At 39.8% G+C, this 17,964-nt stretch overlaps 1 protein-coding gene and 1 pseudogene across 1 annotated transcript; both read left to right on the plus strand.

Moving 5' to 3' along the window:
* Positions 1-12,380: 12,380 nt before the first annotated feature.
* On the plus strand, positions 12,381-14,597 carry LOC142167204 (uncharacterized; annotated as a pseudogene).
* Positions 14,598-15,140: 543 nt separating this feature from the next.
* LOC142167205 (uncharacterized) lies at positions 15,141-17,390 on the plus strand. Its single transcript, XM_075227363.1, has one exon. It carries the CDS (start codon positions 15,141-15,143, stop codon positions 17,388-17,390), a length of 2,250 nt encoding a protein of 749 aa, XP_075083464.1.
* Positions 17,391-17,964: the final 574 nt, after the last annotated feature.

The raw sequence follows: 17,964 nt of genomic DNA on the forward strand, positions 1-17,964 counted from the left end.
GTCACCTTATCATGCTATATTAGATTGTCACGCCAAGATGGTGACCTTAGCCTTGCAGGGGTTGCCTCGATTAGAGTGGAGAGGGAATCTTGGCCATTCTGCCAGTAGGGTTATCTCTTATGTGAAGGCTCGGCATATGGTCGAGAAAGGGTGCCTAGCTTATTTGGTTTATGTCCGCGATTCTAGTGCGAAGGTTCCTTCCATAGATTCGGTGCCAGTTGTTCGTGAGTTTCCAGAGGTGTTTCCTGCAGACCTGCCAGGGATGCCACCCGATAGGGTTATTGATTTCTGCATTGATTTGGCTTCGGGCACTCAGCCTATTTCCATTCCGCCATATCGCATGGCCCCGCCAGAGTTGAAAGAATTAAAGGAGAAGTTGCAAGATTTGCTTGATAAGGGCTTCATTAGACCTAGTGTCTCGCCCTGGGGTGCACCCGTGTTATTTGTGAAGAACAACGATGGATCGATGAGGATGTGTATAGATTATCGGCAGTTGAACAAAGTCACCATCAAGAACAAGTATCCATTGCCGAGGATTGATGAATTATTTTATCTGCTTTAGGATGCCAAGGTGTTTTCAAAGATTGATTTGAGATCTGGCTACTATTAGTTGAGGATTAGGGCATCCGATGTTCCTAAGACAGCTTTTCGGACTCGGTATGGGCATTATTAGTTTCTAGTGATGTCATTTGGGCTGACAAATGCCCCAGCAACATTCATGGATTTGATGAACCGGGTGTTCAAACCCTACTTGGATTCCTTTGTGGTTATGTTTATTGATAATATCTTGATCTACTCCCGCAGACGAGAGGAGCATGAGCAGCACCTTCGGATCGTTCTTCAGACTCTAAAAGACACCCAGTTATATGCTAAGTTCTCAAAATGCAAGTTTTGGTTGAATTCAATTGCTTTCTTCGGTCACGTTGTATCAACAGAGGGTATTCAGGTGGATCCTAAGAAGATTGAGGCAGTTCAGAACTGGCCTAGACCCACATCAGCTACAGAGATTTGTAGTTTCCTGGGTTTGGCGGGCTATTACCGTCGATTTGTGGAGGGGTTTTCATCCATAGCAGCCCCATTGACCAGATTGACCCAGAAGGGTGCCCTATTTAGGTGGTCAAACGAGTGTGAAGCGAGCTTTCAGATGCTCAAGACTGCTTTGACCACGGCACCGATATTGGTGTTACCCACAGGTTCAGGATCTTATGCAGTATATTATGATGCATCTCGTATTGGTCTGGGTGCGATATTGATGCAAGGTGACATGGTTATTGCATATGCTTCGCGGTAGCTGAAGGTTCACGAGAAAAATTACTATGTTCATGATCTAGAGCTGGCAGCCATTGTTCACGCGCTGAAGATTTGGAGGAACTATCTTTACGGCGTGCCATGTAAGGTATTCACTGATCATCGGAGCTTGAAGTATTTGTTCAAGCAGAAGGAACTCAATTTGAGGCAGCGGAGGTGGCTGGAGCTATTGAAAGACTATGATTTAACCATATTGTATCATCCCGGGAAGGCCAATATGGTGGCCGATGCTTTGAGTAGAAAGTCAGTCAGTATGGGTAGCCTTGCATATATTCCAGTTGGTGAGAGACAGCTTGCATTGGATGTTCAGGCCTTGGCCAACCAGTTCGTGAGGTTAGATATTTCCGAGCCCAGCCGTGTTTTAGCTTGTACAGTTGCTCGGTCTTCTTTGTTTGAGCGCATTAGAGATCGGCAGGATAACGATCATCATTTACTTGTCTTTGAGACACAGTGCGGTACGGTGGTGCCAAGCAGGTTACTGTTGGAGATGACGGAGTTTTGAGGATGCAGGGTTGTATTTGTGTGCATAATGTGGATGGACTTCATGAATTAATTCTTGAAGAAGCACACAATTCTAGGTATTCTATTCATCCAGGTACCGCCAAAATGTATCAAGATTTGCGGCAACATTATTGGTGGAGGAGAATGAAAAAGTACATAGTTGCCTATGTAGCTCGGTGCCTAAATTACTAGCAGGAAAAGTGTGAGCATCAGAGACCTGGTGGTTTACTTCAGAGGTTAGATATTCCTGAGTGGAAGTGGGAGCGTATCACTATGGATTTTGTTGTTGGACTCCCACGGACTCAGAGGAAGTTCGATGTAGTTTGGGTTATTGTGGACATGCTGACTAAGTCAGCACATTTCATTCCCATGGCAGTTACATATTCCTCGGAGCGGTTGGCAGAGATTTACATTTGTGAGATCGTCCGTCTTCACGGTGTGCCTGTGTCTATCATTTTTTATCGAGGCACGCAGTTTACCTTACACTTTTGGAGGGCAGTACATCGTGAGTTAGGTACACGGGTTGAGTTGAGCATAACATTTCATCCTCAGACGGACGGACAGTACGAGCGTACTATTCAGATCTTGGAGGATATGCTGCACGCCTGTGTTATTAACTTTGGAGGTTCTTGGGATCAGTTTTTACCATTAGCGAAGTTTGCCTACAATAACAGCTACCAGTCGATCATTCAGATGGCTCCCTATGAGGCATTATATGGTAGACAGTGTAGGTCTCCAGTTGGGTGGTTTGAGCTGGGGGAGGCTCGGTTATTGGGTACAGATTTAGTTTAGGAGGCCTTGGACAAGGTCAAGATTATACAGGATCGATTTCGTACAGCTCAGTGCAGGCAAAAGAGTTATGCCGACCGTAGAGTTCGTGATGTTGCATTCCTTGTCGGGGAGAGAGTGTTACTTCGGGTATCACCCATGAAGGGTGTAATGAGATTCGGAAAGAAGGGCAAGTTGAGCCCTAGGTATATCAGACCTTTTGAGATTCTGGAGAGAGTGGGAGAGGTGGCTTAGAGGCTTGCGTTACCACCTAGTTTAGCAGTTGTTCATCCGATATTCCATGTGTCCATGCTTCAAAATTATCACGGCGATCCGTCCCATGTGTTAGATTTTAGCTTTGTCCAGTTGGACAAGGATTTGACTTACGAGGAGGAGCAGGTGGCAATTCTAGCCCGGCAAGTTCGCCAGTTGAGATCAAAGTGTTACCCTTCAATTCGAGAGCAGTGGAGAGGTCAGCCTAGTGAGGCAGCTACTTGGGAATCCGAGTCTGATATGCGGAGTAGATATCCACACCTTTTCACCAGCCCAGGTACTTTTCTATGTCCGTTCGAGGACGAACGGTTGTTTTAGAGGTGGAGAATGCGATGACCCAAAAGGTCATCTTATGTTTTAGAACTCGAATCTGAGCTCTTAAGCCTTACAAATCTCATTTTTTACCCTCCTCGATTTGCGTGTGCAGTCCGAGCAGGTTTCCAGAAAGCTTTTATGTTGAAAACTAATAAAAATAAGAATATTTGCCTTAAAAGTTAATTTTTTTTACTTCGGTCAATATTTTTGGTAAACGGGCCCGGATCCGTGCTTTGATGGTCCCGTAGGTCCGTATCGAATTATGGGACCAGGGCGTATGCCCGGAATTGAATCTGGAGGTCCCTAGGTTGAGTTATGATTTTTTGATGAAAATTAAAAGTCTGGAAATTATTTGTTTTTAAGAATTTATTGATATTTGGCATTGTTAGTATCGGGTCCGTATTTTGGTTTCGGAGTCCGGTATAGGTTCGTTATGATATTTAAGACCTGTGTGTGAAATTTGGTGAGAAACGGAGTTGATTTGACGTGATTCGGATGTCCAGTTGAGAAGATAGAAATTTTAAAGTATTCTTGAGAATTTTATTTGATTTGGTACTAAATTCGTAGTTCTAGGTGTTATTTTGGCGATTTGATCGTGCAAGCAAGTTCGTATGATGTTTTTAGACTTGTGTGCATGTTTGGTTTGGAGCCCCGAGGGCTCGGGTGAGTTTCGGATAAGCCACGGGATGTTTTGGACTTGGGAAAAATCTGGTTTTCTGCAGATTCTGGTGTCTGGCATATCCTTCTTCGCGTTTGCGAAGGTCCTCTCGCAAATGCGTACATAACAGGGTCCGCAATTACGAGGCTTTCATCGCATTTGCGAAGGCAGTGGGATTGTGAAGGGCATCACAATTGCGATTGTTCCTTTGCATTTGTGAGCTTCGCATTTGCGAAGCTTAGGTCATAATTGCGACACCTGCAGCTGAGTAAAAGGGACTTAGACGGGATTTTTCATTCATTCTTCATATTTTCAAAACCCTAAACCTTAAGAGGCGATTTTCCAAAGACCAAATCTTCCCCAAATGATAGGTAAGTGATTCCTAAGTCTTTTCTTTCAATCTTTTACATCTTATAACAAGATTTCAACCTAGAATCTAGAATTTTTATGGTGAAATTAGGATTTTTGGGTAGAACTTAGGAATTTCAAAATTTGAGGATTTAGACCTCAATTTGAAGTCGGATTCCAAAACTAATTACATATTCGGTCTCGGGGATAAATGGATAAAAGGATTTTGGTCTGAACATTTGGTTTTGACCAAGAGGGTCCGGGGTCGATTTTTCAACCTTTTAGAGGAAAAATTTGGGAAATTTAATTTATGCAATATAATTGATTCCTTTAGCAATATTTGATGTTATTGAGTTATTTTTGAATAGATACAAGTGGTTTGGAGGTGAATTCCAAAGAAAAAGCTGTGATTGAGAATTAATTGTTCTTCAGAGCAAGGTAAGTGTCGTGTCTAACTTTGGCTTGAGGGAATAGGTATTATGTGTTCATTTTCTACGTGTTTGGTTGTTAAATACGATGTATAGGTGAGGTGACGAGCATCTATGCATTGTTGTCGAGTCATAGCATATGATATTCTATTCTTATCTATTTTGTAGCCTTAAATTCTACTATCCATGCTTAGTGGGTTATTTGAAATGTTGGGTGACTCACATCTAGTTTCACTGAGATTTGGTAACTTTCGAATATTGATTCAAGGTTGAGATTACATTGTGCTATTGATTATGGGTAAAAATACTGGTTTCTTTGTGATACTCTTATCTATACATTGTTATTGATTCTGTGATTAGTGAGGAGGAGTGTAAAGCACGAACGGTGATGCCGTGCATGCATTATTTATATTTTGAGGAAGAGTGTAAAGCACGAAGGGTGATGCCGTGTATATTATGAGAGGTTTAATGCACGAAGGGTGATGCCGTGTCATTCTATTTATTTATTTGGTGAGGTTGAGAGTAAATGCACGAAGGGTGATGCCATACCGTTCTATTTATTTATTTGGTGAGGTTGAGAGTAAAAGCACGAAGGGTGATGCCGTGCAGTTTTCCTTGCTGTTTTAATTGCTCAATTCATTTAAGGATTTTCGGTTTAATTCTGTCTTTTCATTATTCTCACTCTTTATGTTGTATTCCCCCACTGTATGTTCCCTTCTAATTATTTCTGCGTTATTTCTTTATTTACTGTTGTTGCCACTAGCATGATTATACTGTTCAGATTATATGTGGGTGTCTTGTTCTAGCCTCGTCACTACTTTGCCGAGGTTAGGCTCGATACTTACCAGTACATGGGGTCGATTGTACTGATGCTGCATCTCCACTTTCTATGCAGACTTTGATACCGACTTAGGTTGATCGAGATTTTGCTATTGGTCCGTTGTCCGGAGACTCAAGGTAGATCTGTCGGCGTTCACATACCTTGAAGTCCCCGTCTACCTTTTATGTCACTATTATTTTCTTTTATTCAGACAGTTGTATTTCTTTCAGACCATTACTTGTAGTAAACTCTAGAATGCTCGTGAATTGTGACTCCAGATCCGGGTGTTAGTAATTAATACAGTTTTATAATATTCCGTACTTATTATATTTCATCTTAGTTAATTATTGTTATTTACTTAATGGAAATAAGGAATTGGTTTAACGATTTTATGACGTTGGCTTGCCTAGCAAGTAAAATGTTAGGCGCCATCACGGTCCCGTCGGTGGAAAATTTTAGGTCGTGACATTAACCCCCTAAATAAATTTGGTAATTAAAATTTTTGTGTTAACTTGTCGATTTGGGCTATAATAGAACACATTGCACATGCCTACACTTTAGCATGTCATTTATACCAGTCCAGGAGAATGAGAATCGTATTTTATTCATCACATACCTGTATACTTGTTTAACTGCTTCTGTATGATAAGTTCGAACTGGAGGCCCGTGACTATGTCAGGCGAATTATGTTATTGGCACGTGAGTTGTCCGTGCGGATCCATATATTGATATTATTGGCACGTGAGTTGTCCGTGCAACGTGTTGAATTTGCGTTTCCTTGATCGTTTATCTGATTAATTATTTCTTTCCTCTTCATGCTATGATATTGCTTGATTAGGGCAATTTGAGAAAATTGTGCAAATGTACACACTGATATTCTTCTCACGGAATTTGATGAGTTGGTTTTAAACAATGTTCTGTGCCAGAATAGCTAGAATAGTTGTATTTGGTGATATAAGGTCATTGTACCTAGAATAGATACTATTAGGTTTGATTACCGAGTGTTGGAAGAATAATTTAGAATTTGTTTTAAATAATTGGCTATGGTACTTGTTGAATGAGGGAAAGCTCCATGACCTGTTGATCTGGTGAGTGGTTGTGAGTTCCTGTATGTTTCTTTCATTATCGACAGTGTACGAAGGTTTTAAAATGAGGTTCTGTGGAATGTGGGGTTTAATACAAGTACTTGGTTGGTTTTGGGTAGTTACTATGATCGGGAATGGTGCTGTGAGTATGCGAGTTGTGTAGTATGTTATGTGATTATATCTGGGATTATGGTTATTCTTGATACAGCTTGTTCAAACTCATACATTGTGTAGATGTGAGACTCGGGTCTTGTAAGAAATTCTGGATGTTGGAAAGTGGGTTCTAAGTTTTACAGACTAAGGTTAAAGTAATGATCTTCAATTATGTTGTGTAGTTAGGCCTATATAGAATAGGGTGACGTGGGATCACCCCCTAGTATGTGCGTGGTAAGGTGGAATAGAAATTTGAAGGTTTAGGAACAACTCTTGGCACGTTCGAGGACGAATGTATGTTTAAGTGGGGGAGAATGTAATGACCCGACCGGTGGTTTTGAGTATTTACGCTTCTTTCAACTATTTGAAGTCTTGAATAGCTTCATATGATGTATAATGACTAGTGTGTATTGTCGGATTTGGTTTTCAGGTGTTTCGGGATTAGTTCGGATGAATGAAATTCATGTTGGAAGCTTAAATGAAAAGGGTTGACCGGAGTTTGAATTTTGTGCAAACGACTCCGGAATTGAGTTTTGATGATTTCAATAGCTCCGTATGGCAATTTTGGACTTAGGGGTGTGTCCGAAAAATTATTTGAAAGTCCGTAGTTAAATTAGGCTCGAAATGGAAAAAATAGGAAATTAAAAGTTTCAAAGTTTGACCGGGAGTTGACTTTTTGATATTGGGGTCGGAATCCGATTCTGGAAATTGGAATAGGTTTATTATGTCATTTATGACTTGTGTGCAAAATTTGAGGTCAATCGAACTTGATTTGATATGTTTCAGCACGAGTTTTGGAAGTTGGAAGATTCAAGGTTCATTAAGTTCGATTTGAGGTGCGATTCGTGATTTTGATGTTGTTTGATGTGATTTGATGCCTAGAGTAGGTCCGTAATATATTTTGGGACTTGTTGGTATATTTGGTTGGGGTCCCGAGGGCCTCGGGTGTGTTTTGGGTGTTATCGGATCATTTAGGCTACTTTGGATGCTGGTTTTCTAATGTCTAGTTTTGTTCTTCACGTTTGCGAGGATACTCTCGCGTTCGCGAAGAAGGATTTGGCTTCTGGGATTTTGTTCTTCGCGTTTGCGAAGAGACTCTCGCGTTCGCGAAGAACGAATTCCTTATGTCTGTCGTCCAACTTTGGAAGATTATATCTCGAAATCTATAAGGAATTGGGAGATGATCAAAACATGAAAGTTGTAGCCCTTGATGTATAGTTTTCTGAAAGTTAAACCATTTGTCATTTGAATTTTTGTAAAAAAATGTTATGACCATTATACTAGAGGCTGTCTGGGAAGAGTTTCGAAATGGCCGTTGAGGAATTTGTTCATTGCGAACGCGAGAGGAGGGTCGCGAATGTGAAGAACAAACCCCTGGGCAGCAGATTTAAGTTCTAAAAATGGGACGGTTCCATTTTCCATTTTTAATGATTTGGAGCTCGGGGAGAGGCGATTTTCGAGAGATATTCAAGGGAAACAACGAGGTAAGTGTTCTTAACTCAATTTTGATCAAATTACCAAAATCTATTACTATTTTTATCATTTAATTGGTGTTTTAAGTTGGAAAAATTGTGAAAACCCTTAAGGTTAAATTAAAGATTTGAGGTTCGAGTTGATGTCGGAAATTTGGTAAATTTGGTATGGTTGGACTCGTGATTGAATGGGTCGTCAAATTTTGTGAGTTTCGTCGAATTCCGAGACCTGGGCGCCACTGTCGACTTTTCGAACGGAGTTAAGAATTCTTATAAATATTTAAATTGTAAGAATTGGAGTATATTGTGATTAATTTGCACGTGGTTTAAATAGATACGGATCGTTTGGCTTGAATTGAGGAGATAGGAAGGCGTTTGGAGGTTGATACGCATGGACTGGAATTTCTGGAGCATTGTTTAGCTTGCTCGGCAACAGATTCGGCTTGTTTGAGGTAAGTGTTTTGCCTAACTTTGTTGAGAAAATTTTCCTACTAATTGCCATTGTTTTTTACATGCGGGGGTTATACATATATGAGGTGACGAGCATATATGCATGTGCCAGGGTTAACCATGCTGGGGGTAAATTATACGATTAATTGTGCTTTATAGAATTTTGTGATATTCTTGTTTCCTATCTCCTTTGACTTCTAGATTTCTGTGTGAACACCTAATTTTTGACCGCACCCAAATTCGATACTATTTTAGTGCAAATATTTCTTTTAGGTCTAATGTTAATATTTTAAACTTTTATCTTACTCTTAATAGGTTTTATTTGAAAAATAAAAATATTAAAAACTACAAAAATATCACATTCTTAGAGTATAAATTTTATTTCTTTAAAGCTTACTTATTAAAATTCTAAGTAAGTAAGCTACTTACTTAGAATATATATATATAGATGATTTCTTTTAATTAGAATTTTAATAAGTAAGCTAAAGAATCTTTCTTAGTATCTTTTAAAGTACGTGTAAATATATAGTTTCCTATATTGTAAGAAATAGTTGTTAATCTTCAAAATTTAATATATCTTTTTAAAAAAAAGGAAGAAAACAAAATGAAGTAACTTAAGTAAAAATGGATAAAGTTTGGCAAAAAAAAAAAAAAAAAAGGGTCTGTTTCTCATCTTTTCCCCAACTCTTCATATCCCACTCCTCACGTCCTATGCCCCATATCCCCTCAATCACATGATCACACACACACTCATATGCACACATCTATCTATATATAATACCCACAGTTCACAAACAAAAAAAAGAGGAAAGCCAGAAGAAAGAAAAAGAAGGGGAGCAAAGTAAAAAGAGTCCAATCGGACAGCAAAAAATCAGAACTAAAAAAAAGGCATTGTTCTTTTATAAAAAGATTCGTTTGGAAAACAGTGTACTTGAAGTTATTTAGTTTGAAGACGGAGTTCGGGATTTCGTTCGCGGTTCCGAGTTCGAGGTTGTCAGAGTTCTGTTCCTTAGCTTCAGTTCCGATTCTCTGTTTTGCATTGGGTTTAATCTCCTCTACTGTACGAGATGATTTATTTGGAATTTTCTTATCTATATATATTTGAAAGGTTTCATCGTTTAAGGTACGTTTCTTTCTCTCTTTCATTACCCTTTTCCATTTCTCTACGATTCGAGTATTTTACTTTTTATGTGTGCCTGCTTTGAGTTTATAATATCATTAATTTATAGTTGGTTTTATGAGATATTGGCATTATTTGTTTATTAAAGAAAGCATAAGGTTTTATTGTATATATGTAAAATCTTTGGAGGGAACAGAACTTTGGTGGAGTTGTTGAAAAGGCAAGTATATTTGTTTTAAGCTTTCTGCCATTTTTTTTGGTATTGAGAAATTCTATCAGAAGTGTTAACTTTATCAAATAGATCACATTAAAGACCCATTTTTATTTTGATGCATATCTATTTTAAATATTTTGGATATGATGCACGTTAATCTTTTAATCTTTTGAGTTTAATCATGTAGTTACTACAATTATAGAATTGGCATAAATAAGTTTGTCACCTTTATTTGTTAAAAGTTTTTTTTTTTAAGCAAGAACATGTTTTTATTTTTACCCAAAGGAATAATAGTGCTTCTACTTTGGTAAGTTTCTTCATTAATTTGGTGGTTTAGTTTTATAGAGAAGCTAGTTCGATAAATAATTTAGTCATGAATCTTTCACTGTTCGTTGTTGATCTAAGATAATTTAGAGGAGAAAAATCCATGTTAAAGTGACTTAAGACACAAATACTTTTGTTCAAAGGAAGATAGGATCATGGAATTTTTCTGATTTTTTAAAATTTGAAAATTCGGGCTTTAGGAGTTCTTTGTCAAGATGCGTTTGTTCTAAATTTTCACATTTCCCTATTCTACTAGTATTTTACTTTACTTTTTATCTTCTTTAAATGGTTTGGGTGTTATGTGCTGGATGCCTTATTCTATTTTTTTTTTTAAAAAAAAATGAATATTCATAGAAAATGCTTCAGGCGCGACTTAATCTCTCATCGTGATTGTGTACACGTTCGCGTGACATAATTACGATTTTCAAAATAAATCAAGATACGCGTTCGCGCGACTTTGGCCAAGCTTTCTTAAATAATAATGTGTTATTAATTGAAACACCAAACAAAACGAATACACGTACGCGTGATTCGTTTCAAGATAATTTCATAATTATGAATAATCAAGCAATTAAAAGCGGTAAAAAGGTAAATGTACATAGGTTCTAAAATGAGTAATTAAATTAAGCCAGGTATGATTAAAGCGACCGTGCTAGAACCACGGAATCCGAGAGTGCCTCACACCTTCTCTCGGGTTAACAGAATTCCTTATCCGGTCTTCTGTGTTTGCGGACCGTAAAACGGAGTCAAATTTCCTCGATTTGGGATTTAAAATAAACCGGTGACTTGGGACACCAGAAATTATCCCAAGTGGCGACTCTGAATCTAATAAATAATCTCATTTCGATTAATGTCACTTAAATTGGAAAAACTCCTTTCTTTCCTATTCCCCCGGGAAAAAAGAGGTGTGACAGCTCTGGCGACTCTGCTGGGGACGTAAACCCAGAACTTCTGGTTCGGGGTTCAGAATTCGAGCTTATAAGATGATTTATACTTGGCTTTATTGATTTGATGTTATTAATGTATTTTTGGGTCTAATGTGCTAATTGTCGCTTATTTACCGCTTTGATATTATTTGAACTGTGTTAAATTATCTTCTTATGCCTCCCTTTTGAGTCTTCTGAATTTATGGTGCACACGTGCGCGTGGCCCACTTTTCTGTTAGAAGTCATACCAATTAGAACGAGGCTGGGTCAGTAACTAGGCCGGATAGACTTTCGTGCTCCCGGTACGTTATCCCCACCTCGGCTCGAGCTGTCCGCTTGGGTAAGCCAGGTCTAAAATACTCCCCTTAGGATTTAAACCTAGAATAACATAGCCTCATGCCGGATCCCTAGTAGGAACGTTTGTTTGCATCATGTGCATTTGACTTTGGGGACTCAACACAGGGGTTGGATCCGTCTAGGACAGGTGTACCCGAAATTACAAGACCATTCTGATGCATCTTATGTGCTACTTGTGCATTATGTTTGATTTGGTTTGTGCATGTTGACCGGTTTCTAAAATAAAAATATAAAAATATTGAGGGAAAACCAGAAAGAAGAAAATATAAGGGAGAAAATTTACCCGATTTTCGAAAATTTCAGTATTTACCCCCCAAAAAAAAGCCTGAATTTTTCAAAAAAAAAAAAAGTGTCATCCTATTCCTGAAATTTCTACGAACTACGCTGGTCTGATTCTCACCGGATGTGAAATACGTAGGCAACCTTCATAGGGTTCGGCCCCATTTTTATAAAATAACTAAAAAAAGAAAAGAAATGTGTCTAGTGTTTTTTTTAATCAAAAAACAAATAAGCAGACCCAGCTTCGGTTAATCCCAAATCGTTCCTGTTAGAATAGCCTTAGAACATCTTCAAAATTGTTGAAGGGTTGTTCTCGCAAGAACGGATGTGTCCGTCAATTGGGAATCACTTTTACCATAATGCCCTTCCCCCGGCCCTAAAGCTATCCTTGAAAGTAAGAAGGGGCCATAGTTGCAAAAATAGCCACCCTTTCTTCGGTCGCAATTGCAAAAATAGCCCCCATTTTCGTTGATTTTTCTTAAAATTGAGTTATTTATAAAAGATTGTTTGCAAAATGAGTGCATTGGTTCTGTCTCTTGAGACTAGTGTCAACCCTAACCTTAACCACCCACAGGTACAAAATGAGCACTGTCCAGAACACACCGTTCATAGTTATAGACGAGGCTCCACTTCAGCTTTAGATGTGGTGGTATTATTTAGGAAAAGATGGTCAGAAATGGGTCACCAAGCACCTGGGCGCCCTCACAGATATTATGAAAATTAAACCACGGGACGATTTGATTGAGGCACTAGTGACTTTTTGGGACCCTGTTCACAATGTTTTTCGCTTCTCCGATTTTGAGCTAACTCCCACTTTAGAAGAGATAGCTGGATATTCCGGGTTTGGTAGGGATTTGAGAAACCAGGAGCTCATATTCCCGAGGGCTCTTTCTGTACACCGATTCGTCGATCTTCTGAACATCAGTAAGCAAATTAGAAAGACCAACATAGTCGAAGGGTGTTGTTCTTTCTACTTCCTGTACTCTAGGTTCGGGCAGCCAAATGGGTTTGAAATGCATGAAAAGGGCCTTAACAACAAGCAGAACAAAGACACATGGCATATTCATCGTCGCTTCGCCTTCATAATGGCGTTTCTGGGAATTATGGTCTTCCCAAACAAGGAGCGGACAATTGATACCCGCATAGCCAGGGTTGTACATGTCCTCACTACCAAAGAACATCACACTCTTGCCCCGATCATTCTATCAGACATTTATCGGGCGTTAACTTTGTGCAAGTCTGGGGCAAAATTCTTCGAAGGGTGCAATATTTTGTTACAAATGTGGTTGATTGAGCATCTCCGACATCACCCCAAGTTCATGAGCTATGGTCCGAGCAAGGACAATTTCATTGATAGTTACGAAGAAAGAGTAAAAGATTACAACTCTCCAGAAGGGGTGGAAGCCTGGATATCCCACCTAAGATCTTTAAATGCAAGTCAAATTGAGTGGACTTTGGGATGGCTCCCGCTAAGAGAGGTGATACACATGTCTGCCCTAAAAAGTCATTTGTTGTTGTTGGGTTTGAGAAGTGTCCAGCTGTATACGCCACACAGAGTTCTAAGACAGCTAGGAAGGTACCAAGTAGTACCTAAAGATGAAGATTTGAGTGTGCAAGTTATTGAGCTACACCCCGAAGCCCCACTCCCCGAAGCTTTAATCCAGCAAATTTGGAATGGTTGTCGCTACTTGAAAGATGATACTCAGGTGCCAGATCCTGCGAGAGGTGAGGTAGATCCGGGTTATGCTATATGGTTTGGGAAGAGGTCTCGCGTGGATGATGTGCCAGAGCCCAAAAGGCCCACAAAAAGACCGCATGTTCAAGCCTTTGATGATAAAATCCAAGAACGGTTGGCCTGGGGTGAACGGGAAAAGGGATACAAAACAACTATTCATGCCTTAGAAGAAAGGCTGAGAAACCTCAATTTTGAGAAAGACTTGCTAGAACAAGAAGCCGAAGGGGAAAAGAAGAGTCTGATCCACAAAAATGAAGCCCTTCGTGCTCAACTTCAACAGATGAAGAAAGCCTCTGAAGTGCCAGTGAGAAGTTGGAAAGACCAGAGAACCATTGCCAATCTGATGGAAAAGGTACAAGATTATGATTCCCTCTTGGCAAAGACTGAAAAGGCGTTGGAAAAAGCTAAGGAAAAGATCGTACAGCTAAATGAGAAGGCTGAATCAAGTAAGGATCGCCAAGTAACAAAATTTGAAGAAGAGAGGGCTCAATTCGAGAGAGAGAAGGCCCATTGGGTACGTTCAGAAGCTCAGCTCCATGCACAGTTGGAAGAAATGAGAAGGTACAATAGAGAATACCAGCATACAAATTTTAATAGGGAGATGGCTCAGGCGAGACTCGAGCAGGCTAGACTTCGGGCTCAGTTGAAGTCAGCCTTAGATCGTGAGGGCCACATAAGGGAGATAGCCACCACTCGCCAGCAGCAATTACAAGATCGAGACCAGAATTTCCAGTACTTCAAAGAGCAAGTTCATAATTTGGCTGTTTATACCGCTCAAAGTTATGTGAATTGCCAAGGGATGGATTATGAGAAGTTTTTGGAGCATGCACCTACTTTTGCCCGTCATCTTGCAGCAGAGTTAGAAAGGATGTACCGTACATTAGGGGGTCAACCAGGGCAAGCCCCACCATGAGCAGATGTTCCAGTGTTTGAAAGCCAGAAGATTGTGGAGTTGAATTATAGTCGTAGTTGTTAGAACTTTTTATGTAGTAGTTATGTTTTAGTTTGAGTCATTGTTGAATCTTTAAAATCGCTGTCTTTTAGTCTTGTCAGAGTTTGGTAAGTCATTTTCAATGTAATGTCCTTTCTGTTATTGTATTATTTCGTTTTGTTAAAAAAAATAATAATAAATAAAAAAATAAATAAATAAAAAAAACTAATTCATGCGGCGTCATGATACGTAGGCAATCCTCATCGGATGCGATCATAACCATAATTAATCTATAAAAAAAATGAAAAAAAAAATTCAAGATGAAAATAAACCAATAAATCAATAAGCCGGGATGAAACATAAAGCTTTCCAAGATCATTTTAGAAATAAAAATGGCATTAGGTGCATAACATATAATGTGTGATTAATATCTGCAAAATGCCTAACTCTAACACGTTTGTTGTTTGTCATTTTAAAAGATAAAGTAAAACAGAGGTGGTTGGTTTGTGGTTTAAACTGGCGACTCACCCTTACAACAAGAGATCAAAAGGAAAAAGTAGAATGGCAAACAACAGTGAGAATGAGTCAGATAATGATGATGTCCATGGACAATTAGTTGAACAAGGTTCAGGACTGGTTGAAGAAGTAAGAGTGTTGAAGCAACAATTGGCAGAGATGTACCAAGCCTGGGAGAATGGACAAGCATCGCCCTCACTACCCATAGGGCCTTCGGACAATCTTCATAATGTGTCAGTTGCCACTCAAGTGCCTATCTCCATAACAAGTAACCCATTGTACCAACCTGGATTCAGTCCGAGCATTAACCTTTCCACTATCCCCAGTACCTCCATTCCACGTCCTCCAATCGCACCTCTCAGAAATGACCCACCTACTATACCCATTGTCCATACTTTCACTATCCCTCAACCGGCTCGTGCTCAAAAGTCCAATAATGATCCACAATTGGATGCTCATGATGCCCAACATTACTCTCCAGAACTGACTTTAAAGGTTCCAGATTCATACAAGCACACTTCTCATAACGTGTTCCCAATTGAGATCGAAAAGCCCGAAAAGAATATGGAACAAGAGGAAATGACCAAAAAAATGAAGAGCTTGGAACAAACCATGAGAAACATACAAGGTTTGGGGGGCCACAAGAGTGTTTCGTTTAACGATCTATGCATGTTTCCCCATGTTCATTTGCCACCCAGCTTCAAGACCCCCAAGTTTGACAAGTATGATGGGCATGGTGATCCTGTTGCCCATTTGAAGAGGTATTGTAACCAACTAAGGGGAGCGGGAGGCAAAGAAGAATTGCTCATGGCTTATTTTGGGGAAAGTTTAACAGGAATTGCTTCAGAGTGGTTCATAGATCAAGACATCTCTCACTGGCACGTTTGGAATGACATGGCTCAAGATTTTGTCCAACAGTTTCAGTATAATATTGATATAGTGCCAGACCGCTCCTCTCTCGTCAACATAAAGAAGAAACCAGCAGAAAGCTTCAGAGAATATGCAATCAAGTGGAGAGAGCAGGCTGCTAGGGTCAAACCACCAATGAAAGAGGCAGAAATGATTGACTATTTTCTCCAAGCTCAGGATCCTGATTACCTCCATTACATGTTGGCCGCCATCGGTAAACCTTTTGCTGAGGCGATTAAGATTGGTGAAATAGTTGAGAATGGCATGAAGTCAGGCAAAATTATGAGTCAGGAAGCCCTTAAGGCAACCACACAAGCAATTCAAAGCGGGTCAGGCAATTTCGGAAATCGGAAAAAGAAGGAGGAAGGATCCATGATGGCATCTGGGTTCGGAGGAGTTCAAAGAGGAATAACTCCTTCTTACGTGCAATTCCAACAAGGACTATCCAATTCTCTTCAACATTATTATCCGCCTCAAGTTCCCCGATACTCAGTTCCCCTACAACAATACACAGTGTTTAATGCTCAGGCTTATGCTAGGCCTCCCAATCACCAAAAATGGCGGGCACCGATTCCACAAGGCTCCCGTCAACTCCGGCCGAATTTTGAGGCACCATATAATCCTCGTCCCCGACAAGAATATGTGAGAGAACAGGAGCCAAAGAAAGAGTTCACCCCAATTGGAGAATCGTATACAAGCCTATTTCGAAAGTTGATGCAGTTGAAGTTGATTGAACCTATTATGCCGCGCTATGTGAATCCAAATTCAAAAGGTTTTGACTCAAATGCAAGATGTGAGTATCACTCTAACACCCAAGGGCATAGTACTGAAAACTATTGGACATTAAAGAAAGCCATTGAAAATTTGATTGAAGCAAAGGCAATTGTGGTAACAAACAATGAGGATACTCCTAATATCACAAACAATCCGCTACCAACTCATGATAATACATATTTTATTGGGATGATTTGTGATGATTGGGATTATAAGCAGTCTGGCAAGACAGAGATGGTTGTTAGAACCATAGGGTCAGAACCAAAAGTGATAGTGAGCCCACCGCAATTGGCACCATTGATGGTGAAAGGTGCGAATTCTAGTTTGAACTTGGCATGTTCTGAAAAAACGATTCTCTATGTTCCTGGAAGCACAAAAAAGGTTGAGGTTCAATTGGGTGGGCCAAAACTTTACATCCCCGGGGGCATTCAAAAGATCATTCCGAATAACGGTTTGAGGAATATAACAGAGCCAGTCGTGATCCGACCTGTTGCCCAACTCCTAGTGACAAACACAAAAGCTATTCCCTGGAATTATAACAAGACTGTCATGACATACAAAGGAAAAGAGATAGTTGAAGAAACAGGTGAAATAGGGGGCTTGACCCGCTCTGGAAGGTGTTATTCACCAGAGGAATTGAGAAAAGCTAAGCAAGCCAGGGAAAGGCATTTGCCAGTGAAAGAACCCATTGCAAAAAAGAAGCGGAGGAATTCCTTAAGAAGATGAAATTGCAAGACTACTCAATCATTGACCAACTAAGGAAAACTCCTGCTCAGATATCTTTGTTATCTCTACTTTTGCATTCAGAAGAGCATCGTGGTGTGTTGATCAAAACTTTGAACGAGGCATATGTCTCAGAAAAGACAACGGTGAATCACCTAGAAAAAATGGCTGAAAGATTCTTTGAAGTAAATAGAATTACTTTCAGCGATGATGATTTGCCTGAGGAAGGGGCTGACCACAATAGAGCTTTGCATCTTATGGTCAAATGTGAAGGGCACTATGTAAAAGGAGTCATGATTGACGGAGGCTCAAGTGTAGATGTGTGTCCTCTTTCTACTCTACAACAGCTGAACATCGACACTAACAGAATTCGAACCAGTAATGTCAGCATCAGAGCTTTTGATGGTTCAAAAAGAGACACTATTGGGGAAATCAAACTTACCATGACAATCGGCCCAGTTGATTTTAACATTGTCTTTCAAGTGTTAGATATGGAAACTTCCTATAATTTTCTTTTGGGAAGGCCGTGGATCCATATGGCCAGAGCTGTACCATCCACCCTACATCAAATGGTCAA

The sequence above is a fragment of the Nicotiana tabacum genome, chromosome 12 (genome assembly GCF_000715075.1).
Source record: "Nicotiana tabacum cultivar K326 chromosome 12, ASM71507v2, whole genome shotgun sequence".
NCBI classification, from domain to species: domain Eukaryota; kingdom Viridiplantae; phylum Streptophyta; class Magnoliopsida; order Solanales; family Solanaceae; genus Nicotiana; species Nicotiana tabacum.

Excerpts from the sequence above, each read along its gene's own strand:
- LOC142167205 (XM_075227363.1), top strand. The coding sequence starts at position 15,141 with ATGTACCAAGCCTGGGAGAATGGACAAGCATCGCCCTCACTACCCATA.